The sequence below is a fragment of the Parambassis ranga genome, chromosome 3, assembly GCF_900634625.1.
Source record: "Parambassis ranga chromosome 3, fParRan2.1, whole genome shotgun sequence".
Lineage (NCBI taxonomy): Eukaryota > Metazoa > Chordata > Actinopteri > Ambassidae > Parambassis > Parambassis ranga.
Window position 1 is genome coordinate 13,785,349 of NC_041024.1, and position 14,663 is coordinate 13,800,011.

The 14,663-nt window shown below is 39.4% G+C and overlaps 1 protein-coding gene across 1 annotated transcript in view; it reads left to right on the plus strand.

The window, feature by feature from the left end:
* The window catches only part of LOC114433624 (CUB and sushi domain-containing protein 1-like), a 219,612-nt gene that overhangs the window by 68,557 nt on the left and 136,392 nt on the right, over nucleotides 1–14,663 (plus strand). The window contains exons 4-5 of the mRNA XM_028402269.1: nucleotides 6,934–7,128; nucleotides 7,847–8,054. Coding sequence (XP_028258070.1) covers nucleotides 6,934–7,128; nucleotides 7,847–8,054 — 403 coding nt within the window. The remainder of the gene's footprint in view (nucleotides 1–6,933; nucleotides 7,129–7,846; nucleotides 8,055–14,663) is intronic.

Consider the following 14,663-nt stretch of genomic DNA (forward strand, 5'->3'; position numbering starts at 1 on the left):
AATCTAAGGTCTTTATATCTCATGACCATATACAAACCTATGGCTTAAGGTCAAAATAAATGTACATACAACAACAAAAAGCAGCAGATTCTCAGGACATTGTGAAGTGGGGTAAACTTAAAATTTCTGCTGGATACTCGACTCGATAAATTGACTAATTATACTTTGTGACTTTGTTAGAGTGCAGTTGTGTTGCAGTGTGTTAGCCTGTGAGACTTTATACCATAAAATGGTACAGGAAAGTTGATTCTATGAATAGTTTGCAGCCACTTTATAATCCTGTTACACATCCCTTGCAACTCTATTCTTCAGAGCAGTACCATAACTATCATTGCTTCACCCACATACATCCCAAAGCAAAATGATGAAAATCAATTTTGAGGGCTCAATTGGTCGGAGCAAAGGTGTGCTCAGAAGGTGAAACAGCCCTTTAATGTCTTTGATTAATGAGTTAGTGCTGTCTGAAATGTCACATTAACTGTTGACATATTAAAACTAGGAGAGCTCAGCATGTGGTGAGGGGCCTCCAAACAGCTATGGCCCTTGGCCATAGTTGGCCAGGAGCCCCATTACAGTTTGTTTGGTCAGAGTTATTATGTACTATGTGTCAGTGAAGCTGTTAATACATTTACACCATGGGAGCACTAGCAGTGCTAGGGAGTCCATTTAGCTCAGGGGTTTTGGCATCCTTCCAACAGAAACAACTCTACATCAAGAATCACAGATTAAAGGAGTATGGCGATTGCTGTTTGTTAATACATATACACCACAGGGACTGAGTAGAGGTGTTAATGGATTATGGATTGCACCCATTGAGAAGTGCTTTTAGTGTGAACTCAGGGTCCCAGGAGATATGCAGATATGAGCTTATTTCCTCTAACTCAAAATATTGGATGGAGGGCAGGTAAATGATGTCATACGCACCTTATCCATATGACAGATGTACAATATGACTTTGACTCAGTAACTTTTTCTGTACTTTGTATTCAGATCTCCTCTAAAGTGAATTTTGGAGATTTATTTCCTCTCCAGACAAATCTAAGATTTAAACAAACTGCAGAGTGGCTACACAATTGTTATGATACCTTAAATTTTCTTTACAACTGAACGGCTGCAGTCCCTATGTTTGGGATTAAATAAAGAGGAATTAAATTTATGTGAATACACAATGAGCCACAACATAAAAATCAGCAACTGGTAATATGAATAACATTGATTGTCTTGTTTTAAATGGCCTGTCAAGAGGTGGAATACATTAGGCAAAAAGGTAGGTAGTCAGCCTCTGAACATGGTGATTGTAACTCTAAGAAGGGCCGGACTGTGACTGATAAATGTCCGGGCATCTGAGCAAGTCTTGTGGGGGTTTTTCTGGTTTGTTTCCTATACACCAATACGCTATATGGTGAATTAAGTGCTTTTAGTGTGAACTCAGGGTCCCAGGAGATGCAGATATGAGCTTATTTCCTCATAATATTGGATGGTGGGCAGGTAAATAATGTCATACGCACCTTCTCCATATGACAGATGTACAATATGACTTTGAGACTCAGTAACTTTTTCTGTACTTTGTATTCAGAACTCTTCTGAAGTGAATTTTAAGTAAACCTGACGTGGATGTGAGAGAAAAAAATATGAAAAAAAAAAGTTAACAAGACTGCCAAAGTTTTAATCTCTCTGGAAGTTGAATCTTCCCTGACAGATTTCAAATGTTAACATCTGTCCAAATCCCTGTTTGGCAATATGTGCACACGGTCTGACATTTGTTCTGGTTCCGCTTGGTTTTAACTTCACAGCCCCCTGGAAACCAAACAAGAAATTAGCGATTTTTGCCAGGTATGAAGAACTAGATTTGACAAAACATCTGTTCCAACTTTGGCTTGTGGCAAGTTACATGCTGTGGATACAGATATATTGCACTCCAGTTGTTTTGTTACTGTTAGGGAAGTAGAGGTCATTTTCCACTCTTATGCCTTGTGTTTGAAGGGGGTGGTGGCACACAAGCAGCCTGGAACACAAGACACTGAGTTCATTTATACATTTTATTTTGTTTTTTGTTATTATTGCTGTTACCGTTAGCTTGGTACATACCACTTTTTTTTATTATTTTGTTGATTTGTTTATGTGGGTTTGAGTAATGATGTGTCCCATATGGACTGCATTTTTTGCACATCAACACATCAAGAGGTTATGGCAGTTGGCTTTTATCCAGAAGCATCTATTTTATCCATCAATCACAACAATACGGATGGTTAGTTGCTATGTGTCTGGTGTAATGTGTAAATGGTTGCACAGAGGCGCTTGCTGTAGATGATAAACTTGTCAGCGGCAGCCCCTTTAGGCTTGAACTTAAGTCTATTACTGTTTATGTATTTTGAACACAGATAAGGACGGAAGAAAAGAAAATGAAAAAATATTTTTTTTTACAGCCTGACATCTGTGGATTGACTTAACTAGTGTCCTGCTGTAGAATGAGCTTGTTATGGTTGTGTAGCAGGAGAAGAGAACTCTGTGAGGGTATTAATTTACTTAAGAGGGGAAAGAAGAGATTTGGAACGACCAAACAAAAAATAGAATATATTTGCCTTTATGAAAGGATGCTGCAAAACATTATTAGTATTATAATAATGTATTATTAATTTAACAAAACAATTCTACCATCCATCCCTTTCTGTTGCCTGTACTTCCTCATTCCTTCTGGGTCTTATTGTTTTCTTCCGTTAGTTGTTCCTTCCTTTTTAACACAACTTGTTCTTCCTTCATTAACTCTCTGCTCCCCCCCAACCCCTTCTCTTTCTGTCATTTCACACACCCTAACTCTCATCGCCTCTGAATCCCCACTAAAATGATGCCCTGGCCTATAGTTGCTATAGCAACACACTGACCTACCCTAAGGCTGTTAAGGGCCGGAAGGGACAAACACAACAGAGCAGCACCATCAGTCAAATACAAACACACACACACACACACACATGGACATACACACACGGACTCAAAGAGTCTGCATGCATCACTTTGTAGCATAGTACAATGACTTACCTTCATCTCCTGCTCAATTCAAGTAATGAAAGCGATGGCGTACTTCACCCTAACCCTTTTCTTTAAGTAAAATGAGTGGGTGAATTTGCTGCCTCAGTATGTGAGTGAAAACACATCAATGTCCCTGCAGTATAAGTTATACAAATACTAATTTACCCAAGAATAGCAACATAAAAACAGGTTTTAAGACAGACACACGCATACACACAGGTTGAACGTGTCTCCTTTGAGGGTGGCTGTTTCAAATGGTTAAAATTCTTCTCCATGACTACACAGCCTGCACAGATGGAGCTTCAATTCCCCAATCAAGTTTATGGCTGGGAAGTCAGTGAGGGGTCATGTTCTGGTTGCTGCCCCAGCACTGTGCACAGTTGAGCTTTCCTCGCTAGTATGTGTATCAAAGGAGGCACATGCCTGACAACACTTGCTGCTGCTGCAATGTGTGGGAATAATCATCGCAGGGCTCAGCTACTTGGATGCCATTTGCCAAATACATTTGGAAGACAAGCAGGTATAATATAGCATACAGTCCCATAAACTTCATTGCAAAAGCAAAGGGAAATATTTTCTCAATATTTAGTGTTTAAATAAAAAAAATAAAAATCTTTTTTTATTTAAAAACAAGTTTCCACCAAATAGGCTTTACTGAGATAATGTCCTCTGCAGACATGGCAGTTACTTGAACTCATCTAACTTTTTTTTTCTTCAGAATTGTTATTATAAAATAACCTTAAATGACCTGAAGCTGCAAATGCCTTAAATAATCAACATTTAAAACAATGGAGTCATACAATATTAAGTAATCAATGTCATTATTCCACTGAATACAACAGATGGCTCATTTGAACTTTACCAGATGCAAGTTTAAAGCCAAACAATGTTGTACATTGCAGATTAAAAAAGCATAGTACACACAGTCGTTGTTGTTATGATTTATTTATTAAGTTATTCAATCTAAATTTGCAGTGAGAATAACTCATTGTATAATGAATATCACTCTGCACACTGTAGAGAGATTTATTTCTTCTCCAGACAAAAGTAAGATTAAAACAAACTCCAGAGTGGCTACACAATTGTTATGATACCTTAACTTTTCTTTGTGTAATTCAGCAGGCTTTACGGCTGCAGTCCCTATGTTTGGGATTAAATAAAGAGGAATTAAATTTATGTGGATACACAATGAGCCACAACATAAAAATCAGCGACTGGTAATATGAATAACATTGATTGTCTTGTTTGAAATGGCCTGTCAAGAGGTGGAATAAATTAGGCAAAAAGGTAGGTAGTCAGCTTCTGAACGTGGTGAGTGTAACTCTAAGAAGGGCCAGACTGTGACTGACAAATGCACAAGTCCTGGGGATTTCCTGGTTTGCATTGTTCTTATACACCAAGGTCATCTATAGAGGAACACCTCCTGAGCTAGTGACAGTGTCATAGGCACATATTGGTTATTGATACACAAGTGGTGAAAGCTATGTGGTGAATGCTGACTGATAGAATAGAGCCGCTTGCAGTGCATAGGCGCCTGCTGTACATAGCTACAGACAGGTCTTAAACTTACATAGAGGACACATAAGTGTCAGAACTGGACCATGGAACAATGAAGGATGATGATGATGATTCACCCTTTCTATTACATCATGTAGACAGCTGGGGGGATGTGTGAGTTGTTCCCCTGGGTAAGAGATTGCAGCTGGATGCAGAGTGGGAAGAAGGCAAACTGCCAGAGGCAGTATGATGTTATACACAATGTTCTGCAGGACACCACGGCTTCCAGAAATCTAATGAATGTTACGTTGACAGAAATAGTGGCACATAACTTAGACCATGTAAACCACTTTTTAGGATTTTAGATGTGTAGTTTAAATGGCACCATGATCATAAAATGGTCTAAATGCAGACATGTTTGTGGACTGTTTTTTTTAGAGCACTGAAGAATTCCCTTAAAGTTTGTGTCGCTCAAAAGAGAAGTTTGGTGGCAGTTTTGGTGACCCTGCTGTAGAGTGTATGTGCACTGGACACTTATGAAGAAATTGACATTTGGGGAAATACATTTATGTGAAGATCAATAGTGTTTTAAAAAAGAAGATATATTAGCATTTCAGAAAGTGTGCTTTTCATTATAGGATACAATATGAAGGCACTTTACTCTTTTATTATTACAAGCATTCTTCTTCTGTATTCTTGGATATCTATTTTTGTTTTACTGTATTGTACAATGCATGCTCCTATCATTTCCAGCTGCTGTAACAGCTGTGGGGGATCTTATCTCAAGAAATGTACAGTATTAAGATAGTTTGAATCACCTTCAGTATACAAATAAACACACACTGGGCACCGCATCATATAACATACAGTCCTGTAAAATCGTCTCTCAACAGCTCTCCACCAAATGGTTTGTCTTACAGTAGAACTGTAGCAAAACTGTTCTTGTAGTTAAGTACAAGATTAGCAGGATAATAACAATACTTGTGAACACTAATCCTCCTGAAATACCCCCTGATTCTTTCAGATGTCTTCCTCAGACATCAGTCTAAATGAGGGAAACACTGTGTGCACCAGGCAGGTATTTATTTATTTTTTCCCGACAGCTTGGCTGGCATAAAACTGTACGGTCACATAAGTGTGACTAATGACTTGGCTTGGACACATGATTCCTTTCAGTCTCGCCTTTTGGTGGCTTCGTTTCCCTTCTTCTGCCCATGCTCTTTAGTTTAGGCTTTGGATTTAGTTGTGTGCCTCACCTTATTAAAACAAAGCAGGCAGCATGTTTGCACAGAGGACAGCATGGTCAGCTGAGTGTGAGTAACTTGCCTCTAATGCATGACTTCATACAGTCCAAATAATGAGTCAATTAGAGTAAATTATACATGTTTAGGGCCCACTGCAATTAGTTCACCTCTCTGTTTTTCTGTCTGAGTAGAGTATCTGTCTCTCCTCCTTCCTGTCTCCTCCTCCCCTCCTGCCTTTATCACTTCATCTACCTCTGCTTTCTCTCTGTCTTTCACCTTCCTTTCTTTTTTCTCCTCTTCCTCTCTTTTTTGTCTTCCCCTCACCCTCCCCCATCCCCCCTTTCGCTCTGCCCTAGTTCTCAGGGTCTCATGTTGAAGCTTTGTCTAATTACCATGCTAGCGTTTAATTGGAACAGCGTACACAAACACACAGACTGACTTAGTGAATACCCCTTCCATGTACTCACACTGTGCGGTGCATGCCCATAGACAGACACAGACACACTCAAAAACCATTTAGACATGCTTTTCATACACACATTACACACCCAGCAAGTTAACATGCTCCAGTTATACAAATACACATACAAGCACACAGCGTACACCAGGGTTAGATACTGTGGAGTTTGTCCAGGTTGTACTACAGCCACAGTGTTGCTGCCCCTTCTGTGGAGCTAAGGCGTGTTGGCCACAGTCATAGCTGATTTTGGCCTAGTTATAGCATGAGCTGCCCATAGCTGCTCCCGCTGCAGAGCTGTGTCATCTAAGAACGGACAACAACAGATGCACATTAGAGGCGAAATGCTTGCCAGACATCTAAATGCGATACACTGTAGCATATTTTTAGGTTTCTTGAAAACCGATCATACACACTTTTTGGCATTTTGTGTTGCTGAGATTGAATGTGGTATTCGGTCTTTGGTCTTTTCTTTCTTTGAAGTAGGGACAGTGTCTGATTGATATTAATTATAAATATGAGGGATCACAACATGATTGCCCGCTGAATAAAAGCACAATGGTTACATCATTCTCATATAGTGTCGTATGGGCTGTTGTTCAGGTTGGAACAATGATTAACTTTTATTTATTTTTCTTAAATAGGACTACAATGACTGCATTTCTAATTGTTTTAAAAACAATCATATCTGTCTTCTTTGCTTTTCAGTCCTACCCAGCCATACATGTGGCACCCCCGGTCTCATTCCAAACGGAGTCATTCATGGCTCACGGTACAACATGGGGGATAAGATCCGATACAGCTGTGAGTCAGGTTTTGTGCTGGAAGGCCACAGTATCCTCACATGCATTGTATCACCTGGCAGTGGAGCACAGTGGGACTTCCCATCACCATTTTGTAGAGGTATGATGTTTTTTTCTTTCTTGTGTTCTAGTCTTTTCTTCCATCTTTCCTTCCTTGCTTATGTTGAGCTACACTTACACAGACACCTGTCTTAAACACGAGTGCTTCTTTAAAAATGAAAGTACACAATTGGGAATAGATAAGATGTATTTTTAAGTTGGCTCGAACTGATCTAAAGGTAAAATAAGACATCAAGAAAGAAATAATAAAAAAAATATTGCAAAGGTCATGAGAATTGAAGGACCTTACCATGAGGTCATGAGTGGTAAGATGAGACGCCCTGGTGTATTGATTACTTTTAAGGCACAGAAAGGTCTGACTCAAATTATGTAACAAGCAACTGTATGCAAGCTACAGCCTCCCACGCCGAATTTAAAAAGAGTATGATGGTTTATTTGCAGTCTGTGGTTAATTCTTTATTGGAAAAGAAAAAAAAAAAAATGCTTAAAGTTTGGTTGTTAGAACTGCACCTTTCATAGAGAATGATGGAATATTTGTAGTCAAAAAGTATTTTTTTCACCACAAATCACTACATAAAATAAAACAGAACAAATATAAATAGACAAACAATTTAAGATTGATGCACAGAAATAACATTTAAAATTAGAAATAGAAACCCAGCAAGCACCAAATTTGGATTAGTATAGATAGTCATGTGTTGTTGGGGTTTTTCCTTACCTTATTGTTTGTCTCTTTCTGTGTCTCTATTTCTGACCAGCGGAGGGAGCATGTGGTGGTACGTTAAGAGGCACTGCAGGCTCAATCACCAGCCCTGGATACCCTGCAGAGTATGACAATAACCTGGACTGTACATGGTCAATCCTCGCTGAACCTGGGGACACGATAGCTCTCGTCTTTAATGACTTCTTATTAGAGGACAAATACGACTTCCTGGAAATCAGCGGGACAGAAGCACCAAGCATATGGTGAGGCACATCTCATACACAGATTGTAATATTGAGTAAGAAAAATTGTCTTGTTGGGACCACAGGAGTCTGTGTGAAAATCAGCAGGGGTAAATGACCATGTGTTGAGTGGCATATAAATACATAATAAAAGCACAGTTACATGCAAAATCACCACTGACATTTTAAGGGTCAATCGTGTAGACAAATTCTTTGTGTTTTAAAGAAAGAGAATGAAAACAGAGTGGACATCAGCATCATTCTGTGAGAACATGGCACTTTTCAAGAATTCGTAGCCTAGAGGTGTAATGTTCTATTCTAACTGAGCTGTTCAGAATAAAGAGAACAGTGGTTGTTTGTACTGCAATTTTCTGCTACATGTATACTTTCAATAGGGTCAGTTAACATTAAAGGAGAACTAAAGATGTTGTTAGAGAGGACACATACAACTGCTGATTGATTAGCTGCACCGGAGACCTGTTGATTTTCCTGATTTATTCAAATCCCATAGGAAAGGTGAATTGTTGTGTTTTCACCCTCATTTTCTGCGGTTGTGTTCAAAAATTGGCACTCTGTTGTGCCAGAACACACTCTGCTTTTTAAAATTAGAACGCGGTTGGAATTCACCTTGGTTTGTTTAGAATATCACAGACGGCTTACATGCATTTTTGTAGGAGTTGAAAAACCATAATGGCTAAGCATGCAGGGTTGTCACTATCCCGTAGTTGCAGGAAAAAAATCTGGAGGGGGAGAATAGCAAAAAAAAAAACATGTGCCCTTCCTCAGTAATAACAACAGAGGTGCCTGTGAGCCATGTCTGCTCAGAAATCAACAGGACTGGATGGTGAGTGTTTGGATGGCTTCAGGGTTTCATTGCGTGTCATATATTTATGAAGCAGGACATGGCTGAAACAGAAAACACATTTTAAAACATTCACCTGATAAATAACAACATCTGGGAAATTTAGAAATGTTAGAATGCATTTTATAACCATTCGATAGATATCTCTGTGTAGCTTCTTAAGGAAGCATATTTATTTAACTCAATGCAATTCTAAAAGTCTGCAGAGGGGGGAAAACCTAGGAAGTGTCTGGAAAGTTCTAAAAGTACGACAAATCCCAACACAGGAACAATAATCTCATTTTAAATTATGCAAGGTATGCACGCATAAAATCTACATAGCCTACTCAAGATACCTTTACAAAAATCAACCTACACAAGGGCAGAGAGCTGACACCTCTTGGTTTCAGAGTTCTTTGACGAACTGGATGTCATAGTCTATCCTGTGACTCCCTGCTGAGTTTACAGATTATTTGCACTGACAGAAATGGGAGACAAAATTTTAGCAACCTCAATTTAATAGATGCAGAAATTTTTGTGTCTGATAGAAGTAATGTGTAGACAGAGATTTGTTTATTTAAATGGCCCAAATTTGGTGTAATAGGCTATTATTGATATTCTCTGGGGTGAATCCTAAAAAAAGGCATTTAGAGATCTTTCTTCATGTTCTTGTGACTTGTTGTCTCCCATGTGTAGAAAAGTGTTTATGATTGTGGTGCACTACAACCTGCAAAGAAATAGAATGAATGAATAGGTAGAGAAATAAATAAGTGGGGTGAAGAATAGCACAAGACAAAAGGAAAGGAGAATAATTGCACGTTTGGAGCTGTCACCAGCCGAGCCGTACACATCAACCATGGCATTCTCATGATACCATTTTGTGTGTGTGTCTTGCTGTGTGTGTCTGTGTGTCAGGTCTTAAGTGGCCCTCTGACAGGGTGAGCTGTTGATCGTCTCTAGGCTCTGACAGATTACACACACTCAAGTATGTGCACACATATACACACAGCTTAACTCTGACAGTATAACATTCAAGGACCACTGTCATCCCACCCTCTGCAATGCAGGGGAACATAGGGAGTAGACTGGAGTGCACACCCAACACCTGAAGTCTTTTGAATATCTATCTATCTATCTATCTATCTATCTATCTATCTATCTATCTATCTATCTATCTATCTATCTATCTATCTATCTATCTATCTATCTAGCTATCTATCTATCTATCTATCTATCTATCTATCTATCTGATAATTAACAAACAGCACAGCAAACACTACTGTAACCAGTGATGTACCATAGTCTTGTCTAGGCGACCACAATGGCTGGAGACGACTTTGCCTTACAGTAAGATTGAATGGGTTTCTGCTATGGAAACTCTCATGCATCCCTAAGTACTTTTCTCTAGAGGTGGGATTAAGTGATGATTGACATTTTCAGTGAGGCATCTGGGCAGGTCATTGTGAAAATGACTGACATCTGACAGGACCACTGTGACGGGTTCTTCCTGTTTACGGAGAGCTTTTTCTGATTGGCTGTCCCAAAAGCAATTTCCTGTTTCATGTTCCTGTCTGCTAGCTGGCAGGTTGAATGTCAGCTTGACTAGCTGTCACATATACACACAAACACTGCTATGCCCTACACTCTCACACACACACACACACACGCACGCATGCATGCCACACACACACACACACACACACACATGCACGCATGCATGCACCCATATGATATTGCCATGTCTACTTTACTTCTTTATGCAAGTGGATTATGGCCATCTCATGTCATGTCATTTCTTATATGTTTTTCCTGAGAGAAATGTCTGCAGACGTGTGTGTTGTGTGTCTCTGTGTGTATGCATTTACTGCTTTTAAACCACTAAGCAATCATAGCATATGCTGCCTTTGGTCTAATTTGAAAGATTTTTATCCTGGATTATCTAACACTGGCAACATTTATATGCTTGAACTAGGCACAAAGGTTTGGCTGCAGTAGCTACTTGTTGACTTTGTGGCTGAAAAGTGAATGACAGTCAGAAACACAGAGATTTCATTAGATTTCCAGGTATTTGAGTTGCTGCTGCCTACTGCAGCACAATGACTTTATCAGCCCATACGGCTTTTAGTATATCCTCCTTTATATTTCTCTATTTAGCAAGTGAAATGTCAACAGGTCACACAGCTAGTTATGTATGCAGTTGAAAATGCCATCAGTCTCTCTCAGTGCATGCATTTGGTCATGTTTTTCAAGAATCAATATGGTGATCCATATGGGAAAAATAGTGATCTGGGCAGGCAAATATATTTGGATGAAGACATTTTTAGAATATTCTAGGTAAAGCTGCCTGGTTTTCTAAGCAGCAGTATTTGTCAGGTGTGTAAAAGACTTCTTCTTAATACTGCTTTGTAAAAGCAGGAAAAGCTCAACACCACTTTTTCATGTCTGTGACACTCCAGCCTTGAGTATCTGCCAGTGCAGATGCAAGTCTGTATAGAGGCATCACTCTCCATAATACTTCTGCGAGTCTTTAGTTGAGGTGTTAAAGTTTTCACCTTTGCAAGCCACGCCTCGAGACATTCGCATTACTCAGTCACATTTAATTCACTCTAGCTAATGCTCTAGCTAATGTTCATGTGACACATGCTGCTTGTTGCTCGTGGCCCATGACATGCCACTCAATAGACATGTTGAATGGTGGAGCATTGTTTTCTCTACTCTTGCCTACACATTAACTTCTGCCTCTCATTACATGATCTCTCTCACTTTTTGTATATTTTCTGCCCTTCCTGTGGCCATCCCTTCTCTCTCTCTTTTTCTCTGCCCCTGTTACTCTTTCTCACTCTTTTCTTGAGCTGAATCCATCATTTCTGTCCGTACTGTATCTCCATAGCATAGCCAAAACCTTTACAAACACATATTTTGCTCCTTATCGGTCATGTCATTATCTATATTGATTCACCCCAGTTGTTAGTGCTGAAACATCAAGAGCTTGCTATAATTTATCATCACCAGGATACTCAAGGATTTTTTAATAAGCAGTGGTATGCTGTGTTGATTTAAAGAGACTAGTGAAATGTTCACATTAATCAAATCCTCCCTCTTACATTTTTTCAGCCTTCCATTTGACTCAATGAAATGCCATAATTGGCAATTATTCCATTCAATGGGTTAAAGGGTCACTAGACATAATGTGATGAAACCATTACCCACAAATCAGGTGCCAGATAATACAAGAACACCTGCAATGGATCCTGTGCTGTTTTATGGCTCTGCACATGATGATGTGATGTGATTCCAAACCCTGTGCAAGATTGAAGTTTATACATACTCCCCAAAGAGGGAGCTTACTTCCTTTAACTCAGTATCATGTTCCTGCTGTTCTCGCACTGTTTCATCAAGCAGCCAACCTTATTTCATCAGGCAGTGATTACAGTCTCTTCTGTCCACTGGACATGCTTTCAAAACACCCAAGATTCTTCAGCTTTTCTCTCGGAGTCCTTTGCTTGTCTTCAATCTGTCAACTATGGTCTCCATCATGACAGTTTGCATCCAAGGCCAATCATACTTCTTTAGGCAAAGCTGAGATTATGGTCTGAGGGACCCAGAGAGACATCAGTGTCTGCAAACAAAAGAAATGCCATGCTAATGTCATTGACAGCGTCCTCTCCATGTTTAATACAAACAGGAGATAGGTGCCCTGGATCTCTTGCACAAACAAAATGGCTGTGGTAGCCTTCATTCTTGCAGCAGCTCTGAAAGATAACATGGGAGAATGCAGGTATATGTGTCTTACAAAACAGAGGCCACATTCTACCTGATAAATGTTACATTCAACAGACATAATATCTTTTCAAACACAGTGACCTTTGACCACCACCCAACCTACCTATCTGGAAATACAAGTGGCACCACAAGAGGCAAACTTTGTCCAGCTGAAAGTCTATCCATGATAAATTTGGTGAATTAGGCCCAGAGTTTTTGCTCCATTTCTAACCTGAATCTTGTATTTATTTGTTTGTGCTCCCCTCATGTACCTCTGCATCTTTTTCCACCTTGTGTTGACCCTCTTCATCTTTTGCTTCTCCATCTGCTTCTAGTTTTGCTGCCATTCCGCTCTTTTTTTTTCTCCACTTTGGAGCACCTCTCTTGTCTTGTTATTACATTTACATTTTAAATTATGTTTACTGGGTGGTGTTATTGTCTGTGTGTTTGTTTCTGTGTGAATGCGTGGGTGTGTTATAAGATTAAAACTATTTAAGGTTTATCAGTACACACTCTGAATAAACATATATCTGTGTCTGGACTCTACAAGTCCAGACACCTTGCTTCAATCATCTCAACGAATATGACCTGGATGACTGAGAATCTTCATCAACATTAATCATTTCTTGTGTCTTTTGTCATGTTGCAGGGGACTAGCAGGTGCAATATAATCAAAACGTATGTTGCTAGCAGTACAAGCAGGCTAAAAATGAGGGTAAGGGCCAAATCTATACTGCTCGAGCAGAAGAAAGCTGTCTGTGTCTTATGTTCATGTATCACAGAGAAGCTGGTGGTCTAATAATAGAGAAGTGATACAGCACACAAACACTTCTCTTTGTCCTCATCTCTCTGTTTTGTGAATTGGCCTCTCTTCTTCTGCAGTCTGTTCACAGGTCTGTCAGACTTTCCCTCTCCTGTGCTGTCATCTCCTTTCTTTCTTTCTCTCTCTTTACTTCTGCAACCTCCTCTTTATTATCTTGAAGATTTTGGTCTTTGTTTTTAATTCCTGTGTTTTTGTATTTCACTCCTTTGTCCTTCCCTTTTCATCTCTCCCTTTTCATCATCACTCCTCTCCCTCTACCTTCACTTTCCCTCTCATTTGTCTCTATTTTTTGTAATCTGGTAGTTGTTATGCCCAGTCTCATTTAGGTTTGCCCCTCTGTCTATCCTTTTATCACTTTTGACCTCTCCTCACAGCTAGTCTAACCTCCTCCTTTCCATCTAAGTGAATTTCCCGTTGCACCTCCTCCACTGTGTTCTTCATCCATCAGCCCATTTTTCTCAGCAGGCAGTTGATTTTCTTTTTCCAGGTCTTTTCTTGTCAGGCTTTGTCCTTTTTCTTACTTATCGTTCTCCTGCATTTCTTCTTGTCATATGAAAACTTGCTTTGCTGATCTCTCTCCATCTCTGTCTATAGACAGGCACACTTGATGACAAAGCAACAGATTCTGCACCACATTCGTCAGTCGGTCCCCTCATTTGCTTCTTCGTCTTCTTTTGTAGCCATCTACTCAGTTCAGTCTCATCACTTGTTCTTTCTCTTAGCTGACCTCTTGTCTCTCCCTCACTCCAGTGTCAGGCAGCTACCCAGTCCCCATGAATAATGGAAAAGATGCACCATATCTTGCTCTTTTTATCTATTTCTTTCTCAACGCCCCACCTTTTTCTTTCAAACACACATTGATTTAATTTATGCAAAATGACACATTTCCAACATGCATTCTTGTACTTGCATCATATCTCCTTCAAATATCATTTTTAATGATTTCATTTAAATCCCTGCCATAGGCTGTACATGCTGTGATTATATATGAGAAAGATAAGAAGAGAGAGAAGAATGGGAGTTTCCAAATAAATTTAAGCAAATATAAAACAGGACTGAGTGACTCTGGCCAGAAAACTTTAATGTAACATTTCTGGAATGGTTTGTTGGAAAAAAAAGAAGCAATTTAGTTCAGTAGTACCATGTCTTTGGTCACCTTTGGTCAGCCCCACTCATTTCCAAACATAAAATGAAGCTGCCTTCA